The sequence below is a fragment of the Physeter macrocephalus genome, chromosome 11 (genome assembly GCF_002837175.3).
Source record: "Physeter macrocephalus isolate SW-GA chromosome 11, ASM283717v5, whole genome shotgun sequence".
Classification (NCBI taxonomy): Eukaryota; Metazoa; Chordata; class Mammalia; order Artiodactyla; family Physeteridae; genus Physeter; species Physeter macrocephalus.
The window spans coordinates 69,651,931-69,672,575 of NC_041224.1; the positions used below are offsets into that span (position 1 = coordinate 69,651,931).

Below are 20,645 nucleotides of genomic sequence, written 5' to 3' on the forward strand. Positions count from 1 at the left end.
CCACGTACCGCAAAAAAAAAAAAAAAAAAAAAAAAAAAGAAAGAAAGGGAGGAGGTGGGTGGGTACCCTTCTCTTCCCCATCACCCCTTGTCAAGCCCATGGAATGTGGGATGTTCCCTTTGCTCTTGGGCTCCATCCTCCTCTGGCCATCTCGGGGCCCTTTCCAGGTTCCCCTCATTACCCTCTAAACCTTTTCAGGTTCATCTCAGCCCACCTCTTACAGAACAGGCCTCACTACAGGTCTGAAGCAAGGTCTGGGGCGTCCTTACTTTGGGACACAGCATCGGGTTAAGGTCATGTTTACCTGGGGAGGCGAGTTTGACCAACAAGGACCATACTCTCGTTGGAGGGGCCCATCCCTGGAGAGGGGCCTCATACTGCAGGACTGATAAGGCGCCACTGGCACTGATACTGGGGTCCCTGGCACAAATCCAGTTCTGCCTGTGTTGTAAGCCTGGGTCCAGAGGGGTTAAGTGAGCTTCCAGAAAGTCTACCGTGACCTTCCATCATCCAAATATTGCCACCCACACTGTGCATTTGCTGGTGTCGCTTTTTGTAACCAGGAAGCTCCCATCTCCGTTGGAGGAGGTTGCTGACCTCTCTGTGGTGTATTCTGACTGTGCCGTGTTATTTACCCAAGCAGCACCTATGTCTGTCTTTTTGTCAGTCTGAGTGCATCAGCTGCAGTCAGTGTGGTGGCCCCAGACCTACCCAACGTCATGCACTGCTCCCCAGACTTCCTGCTCAAGTCCAACAGGGCTTAGCCCCGACCCAAACACCATGGTAATTTCTGCCTTTCTGCTTTATCTATGTGGTCTCCCTGCCTGGAAGGTCCTTTTTTATAGTCTTTCAAGTTCTTCAAGTCTCAGTAAAATCTCACCTCCTCCAGCAAGTCCTCTTTGATTGCCCTAGATCACGATGTCTAATGCCCATCCCTGCAGCTCTGCTCAGGCCTCTTTCTATCAGGACAGGTCTTTTCTCATGTGTGCTCTATGTCCCCACAAAGCCTGCCAGCTGCTTGACAAGAAGGGCAGGGATTGTTGGCTCCATCCCTTGGGGACTCTTCCAGATGACAGTGATGCTCGTGGCTCTACTTAGTATATGATTGTCCTTTAATGATGCACAGAGCAGGCCTGGGCATTGCCACCCTCTGTCTACACTGTGGGGCTTACCCAGTGAGGCAGCGTGTAAAAGGCAGTTCCCGTCCCCTGTCGTGGCCAAAGGAAGAAGCCGTTTACAGCTCGTGCACACGGTGGACCACCAGTTCAGGCGACCTGGAACAGAAGCTCACGTTTAGAATCCCAGGACAGGCAGGGATGTTTGCTAAGTAAGCTTAAACATCGGCGGATGATTTTCTAGAGAATTCTAGAGAACTTCATTGGTAAGGTGGAGAGTTATGGCTACTTATTCTCAAAAAAATATATAGATTTTTTTCCTCTCTGAGATAAAAAAATGGCCAAATTCTCCCATCAACTAGCAAGAAGCTCAAGACTAAAGCCTTCTCTCCTTGAATCTGGGAACACATTTTACACAAAATGTAAAATTTTTCTTTGTATAATTTCCTTGAACACAGTTTCCCCTCCCAAAAGTTATTTTTCTAAAAAAATACCATACTTCTTTGTTGATGCATACATACCTTTGAGAGTATGGTTTACATTTAATTTTTTAAATTGACGTATAGTTGATGTACAATGTTCCAGGTGTACAGCAAGGTGGTTTAGTTATCCATACATGTGTATATATATATATATATATATATATATATATATATATATATATTCTTTTTCAGATTCTTTTCCATTATAGGTTATTACAAGATATTGAATATATTTCCCTGTGCTATACAGTAGGTCCTTGTTGTTTATCTATTTTATATATAGTAGTGTGTATCTGTTAATCCCAGACTCCTAATTTATCCCCCCTTTCCCCTTTGGTAACCATAAATTTGTTCTCTGTGTCTGTGGGTCTATTTCTGTTTTGTAAATAAGTTCATTTGTATTATTATTATTTTTAGATTCTACTTATAAGTGATGTCATGTGATATTTGTCTTTGTCTGACTACATTTAATTTTATACATCAAAACCATTGTAGCTATTTTGGTAGAGTCATGTTAAATTTCATCAACACATCTCGAGACTTCTGCTTGTAGGAAGACAGAGTAGACATCCTCTCCACTACCCTTTCTACTAACTACAACTAAACCCCCTGGACATTACGTATAAAACAACATGGGAAAACTGAAAGGTGGAGAGAAGAAGGCAGACTGGCTAGGAACCTCAGGACTTGAGGCACAACCTGGAGGTAGGCGCCCTGGGTTCCTCTTTGCCTCACAACCCCCAGAGTAGTTGCTAGAGAAGGTTACAGTCTGGAAATAATGGAGGCTGTCAAAAAAAATCATGCTCTCTTTAGTCAGAACACCAGGAGAGGGGCAGCTTAGCCAGACAGCCACTGCTTAGAAAACAGCTGTTCTATTCCAGCCACACCCACAGAACAAACTGTAGCCCTCCCACCACTCTTCTAGCAGAGGCCGAGTGGGGAGCTGAGACTTCATCCTTGCCAGGCTGCCATGAGTCACTCTCTACCCCCTCCCCCACTGCCAGGTGGTGTGGAGTCAACACTTCAACCCTGCTGGATGGTAATGAGGATTCCACCCTTACCAAATGAAGAGCATATGGGGAGCCTGGACTTTCACGCCCATCTGATGGTGATGAGGTTCTCCCACTACCACCCAGCAGTACCAAGAAGCCCATGCCACATTAGGTTCCAGCAGAGGCAGTGTGGAAAACCTGTACGTCCACCCCCATCTGACGGCTGTGAATCAATGGCGTCCTACACCTAACAGAATGGTGTCAGAGAAGGTCTGCTAAAACACAAGATTTAAATTATTCATAGTCTTATAACTTAATACCCAAAATATTCAATTTTCAATTGAAAATTATTTATACCAAGAACCAGGAAGACCTCAAATGGAATGAGGAAAGACAACTAACCAACATCAACACAGATGATGCAGATGTTAGAATTATCTGACAGAGATTTTAAAGCAGGCATCATAAAAATGCCTCAACAAGCAATTACAAACAGGCTTGAAACAAATGAAAAAAAAAAAAGAAAAATGTCAGCCAAAAAAAAGTCTCAACAACAACAACAAAAGAAGATACAAATAAGAGCCAAATGAGGATTTTGGAATTAAAATAATCCAACAATTGGTTAAAAAAATTCAATGGATGTGCTCAATAACAGAATGGAGAGAATAGAAGAAAGAATCTGTGGATGACAAGGTATAACATAGAAATTACAGAAACTGAATAATGTAGAGAAAATAAACTAAAAATGATCACGTGACCATAGTCCCATAGGAGAGGAGAAATAGGGTAGAGCTGAGAAAAGTATTCAAAGAAATAATCACTGAAAACTTCCCAAATTTTGTAAACAAACAAACCTATAAATATATGAATTCAAGAAGCTGAGAAAATTCTAAATGGGAAAAATCCATGGAAAGTCATGCCAAAACACATCATAGTCCAATTTCTGTAAACTAAAGACAAAGAAAAAGCCTTGAAAGCTTCTAAAGAGAAACAACTCCTTACCTATATGGGAAAAACAATTGTAATGACAGTGACTTTCTTATCAGAAACCATAGAGATCAGAAAGAAGTGGAACAATGTTTTTCAAGTGCTAAAAGAAAAGAGCCATCAATCCAGAATTCTATGTACAACAGAAGTATCCTTCTGAAATAAAGGGGAAATCAACACATTCTTAGATGAAGGAAAACTAAGAGAATTTAGGTTTCCAGTAGACCTAATTTAAAAGAATGGCTAAAGGAAGTTCTCTAGACAGAAAGGAATGACAAAAGAGGAAATCTTCAAACATTAGGAAGGCACAACATGGAAAGAGAAAAAATATGAATGAATACAGAGACTTTCCTTCTCCTCTTGAATTTTCTAAATTATGTCTGACAGTTGAAGAAAAAATTATAATATTGTCTGTCTCAATGTGTGTAGAAGAAATATTTAAGACAATCATAGATGGTGGAGGATAAAGGAGCATAAAGGCAGGTAAGGTTTCTATGCTTCATAAAAGTGGTAAAGTGTCAGAACTTTATGTGTATGCTTTGATAAAGTATGTGTATATAACATAATATCTAGAGCAACCACTAAATAGACTATACAAATAGACACACTCAACAAATCCTACACAAACTCCTGCAGAAAATGGCCAGTATTACCTTGATACCAAAACCAGACAAAGAAAATACAAAAAAGAGAAAAGTACAGATCAATACCTCTCATGAATATGATACACAATTCTTAACAAAATATAAACAAGTAGAACTCAGCATTTTATAGAAAAATTATACACTAAGTTTAAGTGGGGTTTATTACTGGAATGCAAGGCTAGTTTAATATTTGTAAAGCAATCAATTAATATAATTCACCATATTAACAGTTTACAGAAGAAAAATCACTTGATCATATCATCAATGCAGAAAAAGCATTTGACAAAATTTGATACTCATTCATGACAAAAACTCCCATTAAAACTAGGAACAGAGGGGAACTTTCTCAACTTGGTAAAGAACATCTACAAAAACCATACAGCTAACATCATACTTAAATGTTAAAGACTGAATTCTTTCCCCTTAAGACTGGGAAAAGGTGAGGATGCTCTCTCTCAACCTGCTATTCAACATAGTACTGGAAGTCCTAGCCAGTGAAATAAGTCAAGAAAAAGAAATAAAAGTAACACAGATCAGAAAGAAAGACCTAGCACTGTCCTTATTTGCAGATGACAGAATGGTTTATGTAGAAAATCAGAAGGAAGTTATAAAAAATACTATAACTCATAAATGATTTTGTCAAGGTCACAGAATACATGATCAACATACACAAATCAACGGTATTTCGACATACTAACTCTGAACACATGGGCCTCAAATTTTTAAATATCATACTATTTACAATAGCTCAAAAATTAAATACTGAAGTATAGGTATAAAATAACATCTTCAGTACTTGTATGCTAAAAACTATAAAATGCTGATGAAAGAAATCAAAGAAGAACTAAACAACTGGAGAGACATACCATATTCACGAATTGGAAGACTCTCAACACAGTAAAGATGTGAATTCTCTCTAAATTGATGCATAGATTAAATGCAATTTCTATCGTAATCTCAGCAAGGTGTTTTGAAGAAAGGTGATTACTACCAATTTAGAATTCTATACCCCAGAAAAAGAGAAAGAAAAAATTCATTACCAGCACACCTGCAGTAAAGAATTCTAAAGGGAGATCTCCAGACAGAAGGAAAATGATTCTATGGGAGGCAGGGTATACAAAAGGAATAAAGAGACTTGAAAGGGCAAATATGTTGGTAAATATTGATTGTTTAAAGCAATACTAGTAATGGCTTTTGGGGATTAAATTATATGTAGAATTAAAACACATGACAGCAACAACACAAAATATGGGAGTGTGTAACAAATGACATAAATTCTAAGGTTCATACATTGACCAGAAAGAGGTAAAAGTGCTAACTTAAGATAAATTCTAATAACTCAAAAATGCATGTTGTAAACTCTAGGGTAACCACGAAAAGAATAATAAGAAATGTATAACTAACAAGATAGTAGAGGGGAAAACAGAATGATAAACATCCTTAAATAATTCAAAAGAGTAAAAGAAAGAGAAAAAAGAAACACAATAACAAAAAACAAACAGCAAGATAACAGATTTAAACCAAAAGAGCATTTATATTAAATGTGGATGGACTAAATATTCCAATTAAAAGACACTGTCAGCCCCCCTTAAAAACCAACTATATACTGTTGACAAAAGAAACCATAAATATAACGACACAGAAATTTGACAGTAAGTAGGTAGAGAAAGATATATCATTCAAAAATAAGCAAAAGTAAAGCTGGTAAAGTTTCACTGCTATCAGATGAAGTAGACATTATTAAGACATGAGATAAAGAGGGATATTTCATTGTGTGGTCCAAGCACATACTCTGAATGATTTCAAATCCTTTGAAATTTATTGATACAATCTTTATGTCCCACCATGTAGTCAATTTGGAAAATTGTTTACTTGAAAAGAATATATATTTATTCTGCAATTAGTAGGTGCCATGTGGTATATATGTAAATTAGGTTAAGCTCTTTATTTATGTTCATCTAATCCCTACTGATTTTTCTGAATATGGATTCTATCATTTAGCAAGAGAATTCTGTTAAAAATCTCCAGTTTTGATTTTAGATTTGTCTATTTCTCTTTCGAGTCTATCAATTTTTGCTTTATATATATTTTAGGCTAAATCTTAGGTGTATACACAGTTAGTACTGTTATATTTTCAACTGACTTGACTGTGTTGGGGTTTCCTAAGCTTGGGGCTCTGAGCTTTGACACAAATCCACTGTGTGCACAGTATCTCCCCATCCCTGCTTCTGCAACACCCATGGGGTTTGGAGGGCAAGGGAAACTGACATTAAACATGGAACTCGTGCTGCTTGCTATGCTGTGAGTGATGAAGTCCTCTGTCTCTGACCCAGGAGTCTCATGTCTTTTGCCAGCATCCTTGAAACTGTGTTGGGCTGACTAGGTAGCTTGCAAGCAGAGTAGGATCTTCACAGTTCTGGACAGTTTTTGAAGATGGGGATGAGATTCCAACAGAGACCGGGCTTTCTAAGAGAGACAGGACATGTGGCATCTTGGGCTAGGTTAGGAGATAGGAAAAGATACCCTAGGATCCTGTAGGGAACTCTCTTACCCAGGTGATAGGCAAAGGGCCAGTGACTAAGGGCCTAACTGTCCTATCAACAACTGTTTAGGGGTGAAGCAGTGAGAGGTAGGGCTGAATGGGGGCTGATGCTCATTCCCTTCCTGTATGACTCCAAGGAGTCCCCAAAGTTGATACAGGGCTTCTGGTGGACCAGACCATGGGAAGTTCATTTGGCTGAACTGCAAAAAGTGCTCAGATGTGAAAGTAACTGCACCTTGCTCTCTCCCTCTGTACCTCCTAGCCCCTCCCTACTTCTCTACCCTGACATCAGCTGCTTTCATGAAAGGTCGTAAGGATGGGGCCCAGGTCTCCCTGCCCCAGAGGAGGACCAGAGGTCACATGTACCTGTCCAAGTGAGCTGGGACACCTCATGGAGGAGAGGAGCTCAAACTTTTATGGCACTGTTGGAGAAAGGTGCCAAAGTTACCATTCCACACAGTCACAGGGGGAAGGGGCATCTGAGTTCAACTGATGGGGGTTGGGTATGCTCACAGTGGGGAACAGAAGCTCATGGGATCCTGTGAGCAGTAGCGCCCTTGGGTCTAATCCAGGGCAACCTTGTTGCTGCTTCTACACTTGAATGTACCACAGGAATTAAGTCCACATGCATGGACATCCCATCCCATAAGTGCCAGAGGGGCTTCTCCTGATCAGAAGAGCCACAGGTAAAGAAGGGCCAATGGGGAAAATGTTCCTGCCATTTACTCCTCGTGGATGGGTCAGGATTGCATGTGAGAGCTCTACCCACTGTGTCCAAGCTTTCACCTTGTAGATGGTGACTGCTGGCCTGAACATCAGAAGCTCAGCCTCGGGGCCTGGACTCTGTGATATCACACCTCAGCCAGCTGGGTGGCTGATAAGTCTCAAAAAAATTCAGGGGCCTCCTTGCCAAGTCAAGTTCCTTGGGGTGCTGTTGGGGATTCACAAAGCTCAATCCCTCTGGCAGTCAAGGAAAACTGCTGTATCTTCAGCCCCCACACCCCACTGCCAAAAGAAGGCTCCTCCTTAGGCTCTGGGTTGAAGATGCAATGTGCCTCAGCTGGGCATTCTAGTTGGTCTTTTATGACCTCCAACTTGCAAATCAGCCTCCTGTGAATGGAGCCAGCGTATCAGGCTGTGTTGGAAGTGGTCCAGCAAACTCTGGGTATATTTGCTACTTTTGGGGCCCTTTGAGTTCCAAGTGTCTGTGGCCAGTACTCTTGCTGACTGGAACCTCTGGCAAGGGGAGGCGGCATCCACCCAGAAGTGCCCCTTGGGGTTTCAGACTTGTCACAAGTGACAAGTCAGACTTGTCACATCCCTGACATGGCTACCATGTTCATCCCTTTGGGAAAGCTGCAATTAACCTGCTACTGGACTCCGGCCAAAACTGGACACCTCCCCCTGGTGACCCTGGCCTGATATTCCCATTTTGGGGTGGTCAACTCAGCTTCAGTGCAAAACAAGGTGAGAAGTGCCCAATGAGCATCACTTGTCAGATGCAAATGGTGTATTCAAGCACACAGCAGCCCTGGTCACAGCAGCCTCTGGGTTTTACATGAAAAAGTGGCAGCTGCCCCTCTGGAAGAAACTATCCCCCACTCTGAGCCTGAAGCAGAGCTGCTGGCTCAGCAGGGCCCTGGACGCATGGAAGACCCTGAATGCCTGGGCTGTGCACTGATGCAGCAGCTAAGCTGAGCCTGGTAGTGGTGGCTGGACCATGGTGGCTTTGTGGCCCCAGTGCCAGCTCTGCAGATACCAAAGTGGACTTTGTCATTCTGTTCAGTGGGCAGGGCTCAAGGCTGTTCTCATAGCTCTGGCCAGCACTCCCTGGAAGAAGTTTGTTATGTCTTTACTGACCCTTGGGCTGTTTGGCCTACTGGTTTGGTCTGTTACTTGGAAAACTACAGACTGGTAGATTAAAGACGCACTTTTTTGGAGCCAGGAAATGTGATGAGAAATCACACATGCTGATCAAACTATCTGGGTCAGTCTTGTCCACGGGCATGGTGAGGGCCCGTCCTCCGATGAGACTAACTGGAATCAAGCTGCTTGTTGAGGCTGCACCTCTCAGATGACCACCACTGCTGCCTGGACCCCTTGCTGTACTGCACACGGTGACTGCCACCACACAGGGCCAATGAAGGAAGGACTCCTAGGTCTGACGCAGAGGCTGCCACTGCACACCACACCTGGGACTCCTGCCAAGAGTCAACCCGTTTGTCTTGTGATGGAGGAGGATGCCCTGCCCCTGCCTGCTCCTGGCGGGCTGACTGTCAGCTTCGCCTCACAGCTGTTGACACTTTTAACAGAGTTAACTCAGGCCACACCATTGTGACCCTTGAAACTAATCCATGATATGCTTTTGGCTTTCCAGACCACATTCAGTCTGACAATGATATATGTTTTATAAAAAGGGCACTCAGTGATGGGCTGATAGTCGAGATATTCAATGAGCTTTCCACATTCCCTACCACCCCCAGGCATCTGGTACAGCTGAATATTGGGTTGCCCTCTAAAAAAGAGACTCAAATGACTTCTGGCTCTCCCTCTCTCCTCTTCTGGGTGTGTACCTGTTTTAGTCAGCTCATGCTGCTATAACAAAATACCATAGACTGGGAGGACTAAACAGTGGAAATATATTGATCACAGTTCTGGAGGCTGGAAGCCCAAGAGCAAGGTGCTGGCGAGGGCTCTCTTCCTGGTTTGCAGACAGCCGCCTTCTCACTGTGTCCTCATATGGCAGGAAGAGAGCAAACTCTGGTTTCTTTCTCTTCTTAGAAGGACACTAATTCCATCATGGGGCCCCACCCACCTGACATCATCTAAACTTAATTACCTCTCCAAGGCCCCATCTATAAATAATGTCACATGGAGGGAGGTGTTAGGGTTTCAACATGTGGATTTGGGGGAGACACAAACATCCCATCCATAATGGTACCTTAGTATGGCAGTTTGTTCACTGTATGTCTGTCCTAGAAAGGGATGACCCCCATTCAGCTCTTCCCTAGTAATGATCAGGATGAACAGGGTAGGGGGTTACACAGAGCTGGCCGGAAAATTTAATTCCATCCTGACCATTTCTGGGTTATATTAAAATTGCTTCCAGTTTATGAATGGTTTTATCTTACATTTCTAATGTTATGTGAAATTACTAGTGACATATTTGGGAATGAAATCTAATGGTCACCTCTTAGGGCCTTCAACTCCTTGTGAAATTTCAATCAAGTAAGAATGTTTATGATACCTATTTCCAACAAGTTGTGAAAGTACTTAATTAAAACTTTTTTTTTTTTTTAGGAAAGAATAATACTAAGACTATTGGAACAGTTGGAGGGGCATTTCATTATTTACAATAAGCCATCTGTCATTATTAAGAATACATTTTAATAAAGGGTGTTATTGTGTCAGTAAATAAATAATGAAACATGAAGGATAAGAACTGCAAGTAATACTAGAAAATTAAGGCCCTCAAAAGTACATTTAGTTCAGAGTCAGAGAGTCAGAGCTTAATAGATTATCACATTAACAAAGTTTAATGTAATAAACCTTGCCAGGGTTTCATTTAAATGGGGGTACTTATCAGCTCTACAGTGCTTTTTTGACTAAGATTCAGTAATTGCATTTTAATGATAAGTGGGTTTATTAATATAAAATAATGGTACCCTTAATTCTAAATGAGAACATATTAAAATTAACATTACAAAGTTAAATAGACAAGCATCTATTACATGAAGAAACTGATGCTTATGCTAACAAATTGGTAAATTCTTGCCATGCGCAAGTCATCTTATTAAGGCTAAATAAGAAATGCAATCAAGGGCCTCACATGACAGTGCCCCTGGATGGCTGGTCGGAGACATGATTAGAAACAATGTGTCTGCACTTAGTAATTTTTTTTTTTTCCAGACTGTGAATTAGCAACCTGTCTCACCCTACTTTTACAAAGCCTTTTTATAAACAACCAGGCTGGGAGAAATGAAAACCGGGTTGCCACAAAGTGAAAGAAAACGACAAGATTCTTGCTTATAAGGTATGAAACTCAACAGAGTGGCTGTCACACCTAAGAGCCTGACACATCAAATATGAAAGTGGCTGGACCCCATCCATCCTCTGAATGGGATCTGAGCTGGCAGTGGCTACTCGCAAGAGCCAGTAGGTGCAGCGGATGGGGTGGGGGTGGGGGCCTTTCAGGGAAATGGGGGAGTGGGAGGGGACATGCTAATGAGGCCTGTGGTCTGCATTTATGACCGACCTCCCATTCTTACTCACAAACCCCCGATCTGTCTGGTGTTTCTCAGGTGAGAGGAGATTCCCTGCCTGCCCCTGTGGAGAGCCAAGTTTGATGTGTTCAAGACAATCTGTGCAGCTCCATGTCCCTTGGCAGGGACGGGCGTTGGTGTGGCCACAGGCTGCCACTTGGCCCATGAGTTGTAACAGGAAATGTGCTGGGCAGCTACTGGGAAATTGTTGGTCACCCTTCAAAAGGGAACATGGGGCCTCTCCCTTGCTGCCCTGGAGGATGCTGGGTGAGGATGTGTCACTGGGTGCACCTACAGCCACACTATACCCGAGTGGAGGCAGCACTGACCTGCCAGCTGAGGACAGGAGGGAGGAGAAGAAAGGTGGGTGTGCCTGGGTTCCCCCACTCCCCCTCACCCAGGACACTGTGGAGCTGCCAGCCTTGCCCCCAGACTTACTGTGTGTGGGGTATAAAAATGTGGGATGGAAAGGTAGAACTACTGCAGGCTGGTTAGGGTCTCTCCTGCTCACAGCAGGACCCACGGTACACCCGCCAGTGCTGTGTGGGGTGCATGTTCCCATTTTACAGACAAGGAAACAGACTCGGAGAAAAATAAACCTGCCCAGGGTGCACTGACTCTTAAAGAAGCCTTCTCACCCAGGGCAAAATCAGATCATGAACAAAGCTGGCCTAATTCAGTCGGACATGGTTGAGTTTGGGGCAAGCAGTTTAACTTCTCTGAGCCGTTATCATTTTAAAAAACAGATTGTTTACCAAGTAGCAGAGCTGCAGCTCAAGCAAAGTAAGATTCCGCATGTCGTGCAGCGGGGCCAAAATATATGTGTGTGTGTGTGTGTATGAAGTCACAGACCAGTCCTACCAGGCTTCTTTGGAGAGACCAGGGGCACCCAGTTCCCCTTTCTGGTATGCTCTTGCTCTCTCTTGCTGGTTTCTCTCATTCTATTTTTTCTTTGAAAGTTTTGAAAAGGGCTGAGAGCAATACTCCCACCCCTCAGGACCAAGCAAATGCCAACTCTCTGTCATAATCTGCTTCAGCTCATGCCTTTCAATGTATTGAATAGAAGAAAACAGCACTAAAGATCAAGTTTAAGTTCCCTTTATGTGCCTCCCCAATTTTCATTCTCATTCCTCCCTCCCCAGAGGGACCACCACATGAATTTGGTAACTTTTTCATTATATAACGCAAAGATAATGTCTTTTAAGTCATATCATAAGCAACATTAATATACCATTAAATGTTGAAAAATGTGTACTATGCACAAGGCTCTCCCTCTAGTTTCCACATCAAAACCATATTATCTCCTTTTCTCCCATGTTCCTTCCCCTGTGGTCTCTGTCTCCCTCCCACCACCACTCTCTGGGATCACCAGTGTCCAGGCAGAGCAAGCTTATAGAGGAATGGAATATGGAATAATTGGCTGGGACTCAAAAAATTATTATCACAAAAAACAAAAGAAAAGAAAAGATATGGGACATTCTTGTAGAGAGACTAAAGAGCCATAACCAAATGCAATGTAGAAACCTTGGGTCTTGGAATGAAAAACAAATTAAAAATGAGATTTGGGGGCTAATTGGGAAAATACGAATATGAGCTCTGTATTAGATAGCATATTAAGTGAATGCTATTTTTCTTAGGAGTGATAGTATTCTGGTTTTATAGGAGAATTTTCAGAAGATACATATTTGCAATACAGATTCAAATGGTTCAGGAAAAGTTTTATATACTTATGTATAAGTTTTATATATATATGTGTGTGTGTGTATATACATATATATATATATATATATACATATATATATATATATACAGAGAGAGAGAGAGAGAGAAATAAAGCAAATGTGACAAAACTGAAAGTTGGTGATTCTTGGTGCAAGATTTATAGATACTAATCTTCCAACTTTCCGCAGATTTGAAAATGAATGCCATGTGAGTCTGTCCCGCAGTTTTACACGTATGAGTGGAGACATTCTATTCTGGTGCCAAAGACAATTCCTCATTTGTAAAGGAATTGACTCACTTGTCTTAAGTTTTAAAAGATTGGTTGAATTCAGTTAAACATATTTGGGGGGAACCTAACTGATACTTGTTGGACTGAAATTTTCTCCTCTTCAATAGATGAGTTGGAATTTTAACAGTTTGGTTATAATGTTTTACTTTTTCAGAGGCACAGAGCCCTGAAGCTTACAGGTGATTCCTCTGACACATTTCATGTCCATGCCCTTTCACACCCATGCAGACAACATTCATAAATCACCATCCTTTTCAAGGCAGACATGCTAATCAATCATCACTCTTCCCACAAAGGAGACAGAAGACCTGCTCATCCTTGATTCAGAGCTTTATGCAATAATGGCCAAAGTTGACAATGATGCTGGAATGAATTATTCACCCATAAAGTGGGCTTTGGAAACTCTGTATTTGAAGAACGGAGACCAAAGGGTCTAAGATAGTGAAGGGCTTGGAGAGGCAGCTGGCAGAGTGGTTAAGTGCAGGAACTCTGGAGGTAGACTTCATGAGTTCAAATCTCAGTTCCACTGTTTCTTAGTGGTGTGACCTTGGGCAAGTTACTAACCTCTTTGTGTCTTGGTCCCCTCTTCTGAAAAATGGGGATGGTAACAGTATTGACCTGATAGAGTTTTTGCGAATAATATATTATTTAACATTTGGAAATCACTTAAAACAGGGCTTGACATATAGAAAGCATCGTATATGTGTTTTTGTTAAAACAGGTCCAAAACCCTTGGTTAAATCAAGGAGTGTATTTACAAATAAACCAACGGTAAATGAATGAATGAACCAATACCCTTTGGCTTAAAAAGTACCTTCACATACTAAGGTCCTTTTGGGGGTAAGCAGGGTTGCTTTCGCATTCACAGAGGAAACGTCTAAGAAAAGGAAGCTCTTTTTGTGCAGACTGTCTGGTGCTGCTCAGTAAGGTCCATTGGTGCACAAGGAGGTGAGGAGCCATCTAGGAGCTTCTACTGGGCTTCACTGCAGTATTTTTTTTTTTTAGAGGTTTTGCTTGTTTACTTGTTTCACCTCATTGCTTCATCCAAAGCTTCACATAATGGTGCATGGCCATCTGATTCTGAGAGGTGAGTGCCAGAAAGAGAAGACAGTCCACCACTTCTTTGGGTGTGAACATAGGTGAACCTTGTGCATTTTCTGATTGACTCACAACTTTGTTCACTTTTGGTTATTTCTTCCCTCCCCCAACCCAAGAGTGACCCTGCCTCATCACCCTCCTTGCACCATCAAACTTCACCCAGGTGACAGTACCACTGGCCATTTAAAATTATTGCCCGCGGCACGCGGGACCCTCCCAGACCGGGGTGCGAACCCGGCTCCCCTGCATCGGCAGGCGGACGCGCAACCACTGCGCCACCAGGGAAGCCCCTGCCTGTTTGTTTTTAAATTTTATTTCGCTGCAGTACTTTTATTGAATTTTATAGAAGTATCAGTTCATAGCACATTGGAAATTTTTTAAAAAGTGGCCCTTCAGTACACATGGCTTGAGAAGCACTGTCTGGAGGTCATTGGAAATGCAAATTACACTCTTGAATCAAGTAGGTGTCTGCAAATAGCATGACAATTTTTTTGCCTACCTTCATTGTTTAGGTTGTGGTATTTGGAGAAAGAGACTTTAAAGAAAAAAGTTGAGTAGGTGTAAGGGAAAAGGAATCCTGTTAGGAATATAAGGGAGGAATAGGAGCTCAGCTAGCCTTATAGGTACCAAGTCCAAGGGACCAAAGAAAATGACTCTAAACACTCTGAACTATTTCTTACATCCCTACAACCTCCCATGATTTTTACTTTTGTTATTCTCTATTTATGTATTCTCAATTTCTTTGTAAGGCTTAACAAAAAGTAATTTAAAATAATAAATTATTTTAAATTGTGTGCATGTGTGTAGAACAGCAAAGAAAGTGGGAGAGGAAGGCTTTGTCATCCAACGTTAGAAGAGAGAAGCCCCATCTCTGAGACAAGGGGGAGGACATAGGTTTAAAGAGAAAAAAGGATCAGAGAAAATAAAAGTCCTCTGTGTCAACAATCCTTTCAAACGTATATCTAAGATTGAAATAAAGTGTGGTAAATCCCTAATGACCAAAGAATAAATATGGAATGGAAATTAGAAATATGCTCTTAACCTGCAACTACCTGTGGGTGGAGACATTTTGCCCATTTAATCACTACACAAGGACCAGAAAAAAGGCCTTGAGGCCTGTGATGTGGGGAATTGGGATTGAGGACCCCTTCCCTACTCCCCCAAACATAAAGTTAGGACCCTCAAAAACTATTCCTTGAGTCCAAGGATTAGAAGTAATTTTCCTAATGGCAAAGGAAGCTGAGAAGTACATTTGTCTCTTCTAGACTGGGATTAGCACAGGAGAAAAAAAAGAAAGCCAAAAACAACTTCTCCCAGAAATGTTGTAACTATTGACTTGACTCTGACTTGAGCTAAAATTGATTTGTGGCTTGGAACCCCTAAGCCAAGAAATTACCATAAAAGTTGGTTATAGGATGGTAATTTCCCTTGGGAGTCTGGCAAAAACGATCAAACAAATATATCGCTCAACGTCACTGAGTACACTCTCAACACAGGCCATACAAGATTCCCACAGATAAATGTCCTGCTCACAACCCCAAATTACAAACCTAACAGGAAACAAGCTTTGTAAGAGCCACAGACACAAAATCAGCTATTCATAGATATCTATGAACTTGAGGTTAAGAATTGTCAGCTAGAGACTATAAACAAGTATATTTAAAATGTTAAAGACATAAAAGAATGAAATGGAACACGACCAAAGAATAGGAGGTAGGTTTGGAAAACAAAAATAGAAGTTAAAAATTGAAGATAACGATTAAGATAAAAAACTCAGAATCAGTTTAATAACAGATTAGACATCACTGAAGAAAAAAATTAATATACTTGAAGATAAGTCAGAAGACATTATCCAGAATGCAACTAAGGGGAAAAAAGAGAGAGAGAGAAGACAAAAAAGAGGTTATGAGACAAGAAGAACAGACTGAAAAGTTCTAACACTGTCTAATTGAAATTTGGAAAAAAATGAGGCCAAGGCAATAGTGAAGAGATTCTGACTGAGGATTTTCCAGAAGAAATGTACAGAAATAAATTCACAGATTTAATAAGGCTAAGACATTTCAAGTAAGACAAACAAAACTAATATATTCCTTAGCAAATCCTTGTGGACCTGCAGAATATTAAAGACAAAGAAAAGATCTTAGAGCAGAGTTTAAAAAGATTATTCTCAAAGGAGTGGCACACTGACAGCTAATGCCTCAAAAGAAACAATGGAAAACAGAAGTCAATAGAATAATATCTTCAATGTGCTGAATGAAAATAACTGGTAACCTAGGATACTATTTCTAAGAAAAATGTTTTTCAAAAATGGGGGTAAAACAAACACACTTTAAAACTAATAAAAACTGAGAGAGTAACACAGCAGACACTCATCCCAGAAAATTCTAAAGGATGAACTTCAAATAGAAGGAGGATCTGATATGTAAGAAGAAATGAAGAGAAACAGAAATGGTAAATATATGGGTAACTCGAAATGAACACTGACTGCATAAAACAACAATAATAATGTCTGATGAGATTAAAAACACAGAACTAAAGTATTGATAAATGACACTAACATAAATCAGGAGGGGTGGTGAATAAAATGAATCCAGTGTAAGGTCCTGGTATTATCTGGGCACAGGTTAAGATGTTGATTAATCTGAGATGTGATTCATATGCATGTTAGATTTTTTAAGGCAACCTCTCAATAACAGAGAGTGTATACCTTCAAAACTAGTAGAGGAAAAAAATAAAATGATTAAAAAATAATCAGAAGATTTAAAAGAAGGCTTGTAAAGGGAGAAAAAATCCACATAGAACAGGGATAAATAGTGGTTACACTAAAAATTACTGCGTTCACTAAAAGATAAAAGTTGTCAAACTGATTTTAAGAATAAAGCAACCACATGCTGTTTACAAAAGACACATGTAAAACATAGGCATCCAAAGTGCTAAAGGTTAAAGTATGACAAATGCTGCAAATTTTAACATAAAGAAAGCTAGGATAACTGTATTAATATCAAAGGCAAAAAGCATGACTAGAGTTAAATAGGCACTTCACAATGTTAAGCAACTCAATTCATAAATATGTAATTTTAGTTGCTGTATCTAATAACATAGCTTCAGATTTAGATATGATTAAATATCTATAAAAATAAAAGAAGATACAGACAAGTGTACAATCATAATGGGAGATTTTAATGCATCTCTCTCAGTAATTAAAAGAACAAGTAAATAAATTTGAAAAATTTGAAAAACACAATTAATGACAAAATGGACAAATGCAAAAAATGCAGTCACAACAGAACACTATATTCTTTTCAAGCACACATGGAAAATTAAAAAAATGAACCATATTTTGGGCTATAAAGCAAAAGTATCTACACATATAGACCATGTGCTCTGACCACAGAGCAATGAAGCTAGAAGTCAATAATAACAGTAACTAGGCATATTTCAAAGATTTTCCATATATTCAGAAATCAAGAAACAGTTCCAATAATTCATGGGTCAAAGAATAAATCAAAGTGAAAATTAGAAAAATTTTGGGGGCTGTATAATAGTGAAAACACTACATTTCAAAACTTGTGGGATGTAGCTAAAATAATCAGAGAGAATTAATAACTTTCAATGCTTATAAGAGAAAAGAAGAGGGACTAAGAATTAATGAATTAAGCATTCATTTCAGGAAGTTAGAAAAGAAACATTAAAAATGTAGAGAGAGACCTTCAAGATGGTGGAGGAGTAAGATGTGGAGATCACCTTCCTCCCCACAAATACATCAGAAATATATCTACATGTGGAACAACTCCTACAGAACACCTACTGAATGCTGGCAGAAGACCTCAGACTTCCCAAAAGGCAAGAAACTCCCCACGTATCTGGGTAGGGCAAAAGAAAAAAGAAAAAAACAGAGACAAAAGAATAGGGACGGGACCTGCACCTCTGGGAGGGAGCTGTGAAGAAGGAAAAGTTTCCACTCACTAGGAAGCCCCTTCACTGGGGGAGACGGGGGGTGGGTGGGGGGGAAGCTTCGGAGCCACAGAGAAGAGCGCAGCAACAGGGGTGCAGAGGGCAAAGTGGAGAGATTCCTGCACAGAGGATCAGTGCCAACCAGCACTCACCAGCCTGAGAGGCTTGTCTGCTCACCAGCTGGCTGGAATGGGTGGGGGCTGGGAGCTGAGGCTTGGGCTTCGGAGTTCAGATTCCAGGGAGAGAACTGGGGTTGGCTGCTTGAACACAGCCTGAAGGGGCTAGTGTGCCACAGCTAGCCGGGAGGGAGTCCGGGAAAAAGTCTGGAACTGACTAAGAGGCAAGAGTCCATTGTTTCGGGGTGCGTGAGGAGAGGGGATTCAGAGCACCGCCTAAACAAGCTCCAGAGATGGGCACGAGCTGTGGCTATCAGCATGGACATCAGGATGGGCATGAGACACTAAGTCTGCTGCTGCAGCCACCAAGAAGCCTGTGTGCAAGCACAGGTCACTATTCACACCTCCCCTCCCAGGAGCCTGTGCAGCCCACCACTGCCAGGGTCCCGTGATCCAGGGACAACTTCCCCGGGAGAACACACGGCATGCCTCAGGCTGGTGCAACGTCATGCTGGTCTCTGCCGCCACAGGCTTGCCCCACATTCTGTACCCCTCCCTCCCCCACCCGGCCTGAGTGAGCCAGAGCCCCCTAATCAGCTGCTACTTTAACCCTGTCCTGTCTGAGCGAAGAATAGACACACTCAGGCGACCTACCTGCAGAGGCAGGGCTAAATCCAAAGCTGAACCCTGGGATCTGTGCGAACAAAGAGGAGGAACCCACAGGAGCAGCAGATTAAACCTCCACAATCAACTTGATGTACCCTGCATCTGTGGAATACCTGAATAGACAACGAATCATCACAAAATTGAGGCAGTGGACTTTGGGAACAACTGTAGACTTAGGGTTTGCTTTCTGCAAATAATTTGTTTCTGGTTTTATGTTTATCTTAGTTTACTATTTAGAGTTTATTATCATTGGTAGATTTGTTTATTGATTTGGTTGCTCTCTTCCTTTTTTAATATATATATATATTTCCTTGCTGAACCCTGGGATCTGTGCGAACAAAGAGGAGGAACCCACAGGAGCAGCAGATTAAACCTCCACAATCAACTTGATGTACCCTGCATCTGTGGAATACCTGAATAGACAACGAATCATCACAAAATTGAGGCAGTGGACTTTGGGAACAACTGTAGACTTAGGGTTTGCTTTCTGCAAATAATTTGTTTCTGGTTTTATGTTTATCTTAGTTTACTATTTAGAGTTTATTATCATTGGTAGATTTGTTTATTGATTTGGTTGCTCTCTTCCTTTTTTAATATATATATATATATTTCCTTTTTCTCTTTTTGTGAGTGTGTATGTGTATGCTTCTTTGTGTGAGTCTGTCTATATAGCTTTGCTTTTACCATTTGTCCTAGGGTTCTCTCTGTCCATGTTTTTGTTTTATTTTTAGTATAGTTTTTAGTGCTTGTTATCACTGGTGGATTTGTTCTTTGGTTTGGGTGCTCTCTCCTTTCTTTCTTTTTTTTATTACCTTTTAATTATTTTATTTTTAATAATTTTTTTACTTTTAATTAAATTAAATTAATTAATTAATTAATTTTTTTGGGGTATGCAGGCCTCTCACTGTTGTGGCCTCTCCCATTGTGGAGCACAGGCTCCAGACGTGCAGGCTCAGCAGCCATGGCTCACGGGCCCAGCTGCTCCACAGCATGTGGGATCCTCCAGGACCAGGGCACGAACCCGTGTCCCCTGCATCGGCAGGCGGACTCTCAACCACTGCGCCACCAGGGAAGCCCCTACTTTTTATTTTAATAACTTAATTTTATTCTCTTTTCTTCTCCCTTTTCTTCTGAGCCATGTGGCTAACAGGGTCTTGGTGCTCCAGCCAGGTGTCAGGCCTATGCCTCTGAGGTGGGAGAGCCAAGTTCAGGACACTGGTCCAACAGAGACCTCCTGGCTCCATGTAATATCAAATGGCTAAAGCTCTCCCAGAGATCTCCATCTCAATGCTAAGACCCAGCTCCACTCAACAACCAGCAAGCTACAGTGCTAGACACACTATGCCAAACAACTATCAAGACAGGAACACAACCCCTCCCAATAGCAGAGAGGATGCTTAAAATCATAATAAGGTCACAGACACCCCAAAATACACCACCGGACATGGTCCTGCCCACCAGAAAGACAAGATTCAGCCTCATCCACCAGAACACAGGCACTAGTCCCCTCCACAAGGAAGCCTACACAATGCACTGAACTGACCTTAGCCACTGGGGGGAGACACCAAAAACAACGGGAACTATGAACCTGCAGCCTGTGAAAAGGAGACCCCAAACACAGTATATTAAGCAAAATGAGAAGACAGAGAAACACACAGCAGATGAAGGAGCAAGGCAAACACCCACCAGACCAAACAAATAAAGAGGAAATAGGCAGCCTACCTGAAAAAGAATTCAGAGTAATGACAGTAAAGGTGGCGGAAATCTTGGAAATAG

At 41.3% G+C, this 20,645-nt stretch overlaps 1 protein-coding gene across 1 annotated transcript in view; it reads right to left on the reverse strand.

Moving 5' to 3' along the window:
- Positions 1–20,645, reverse strand: part of LOC102976759 (OTU domain-containing protein 7A) — a 191,954-nt gene that overhangs the window by 49,843 nt on the left and 121,466 nt on the right. Inside the window, exon 5 of the mRNA XM_055088162.1 lies at positions 1,173–1,274. Within this exon, the coding sequence (XP_054944137.1) occupies positions 1,173–1,274 (102 nt within the window). The remainder of the gene's footprint in view (positions 1–1,172; positions 1,275–20,645) is intronic.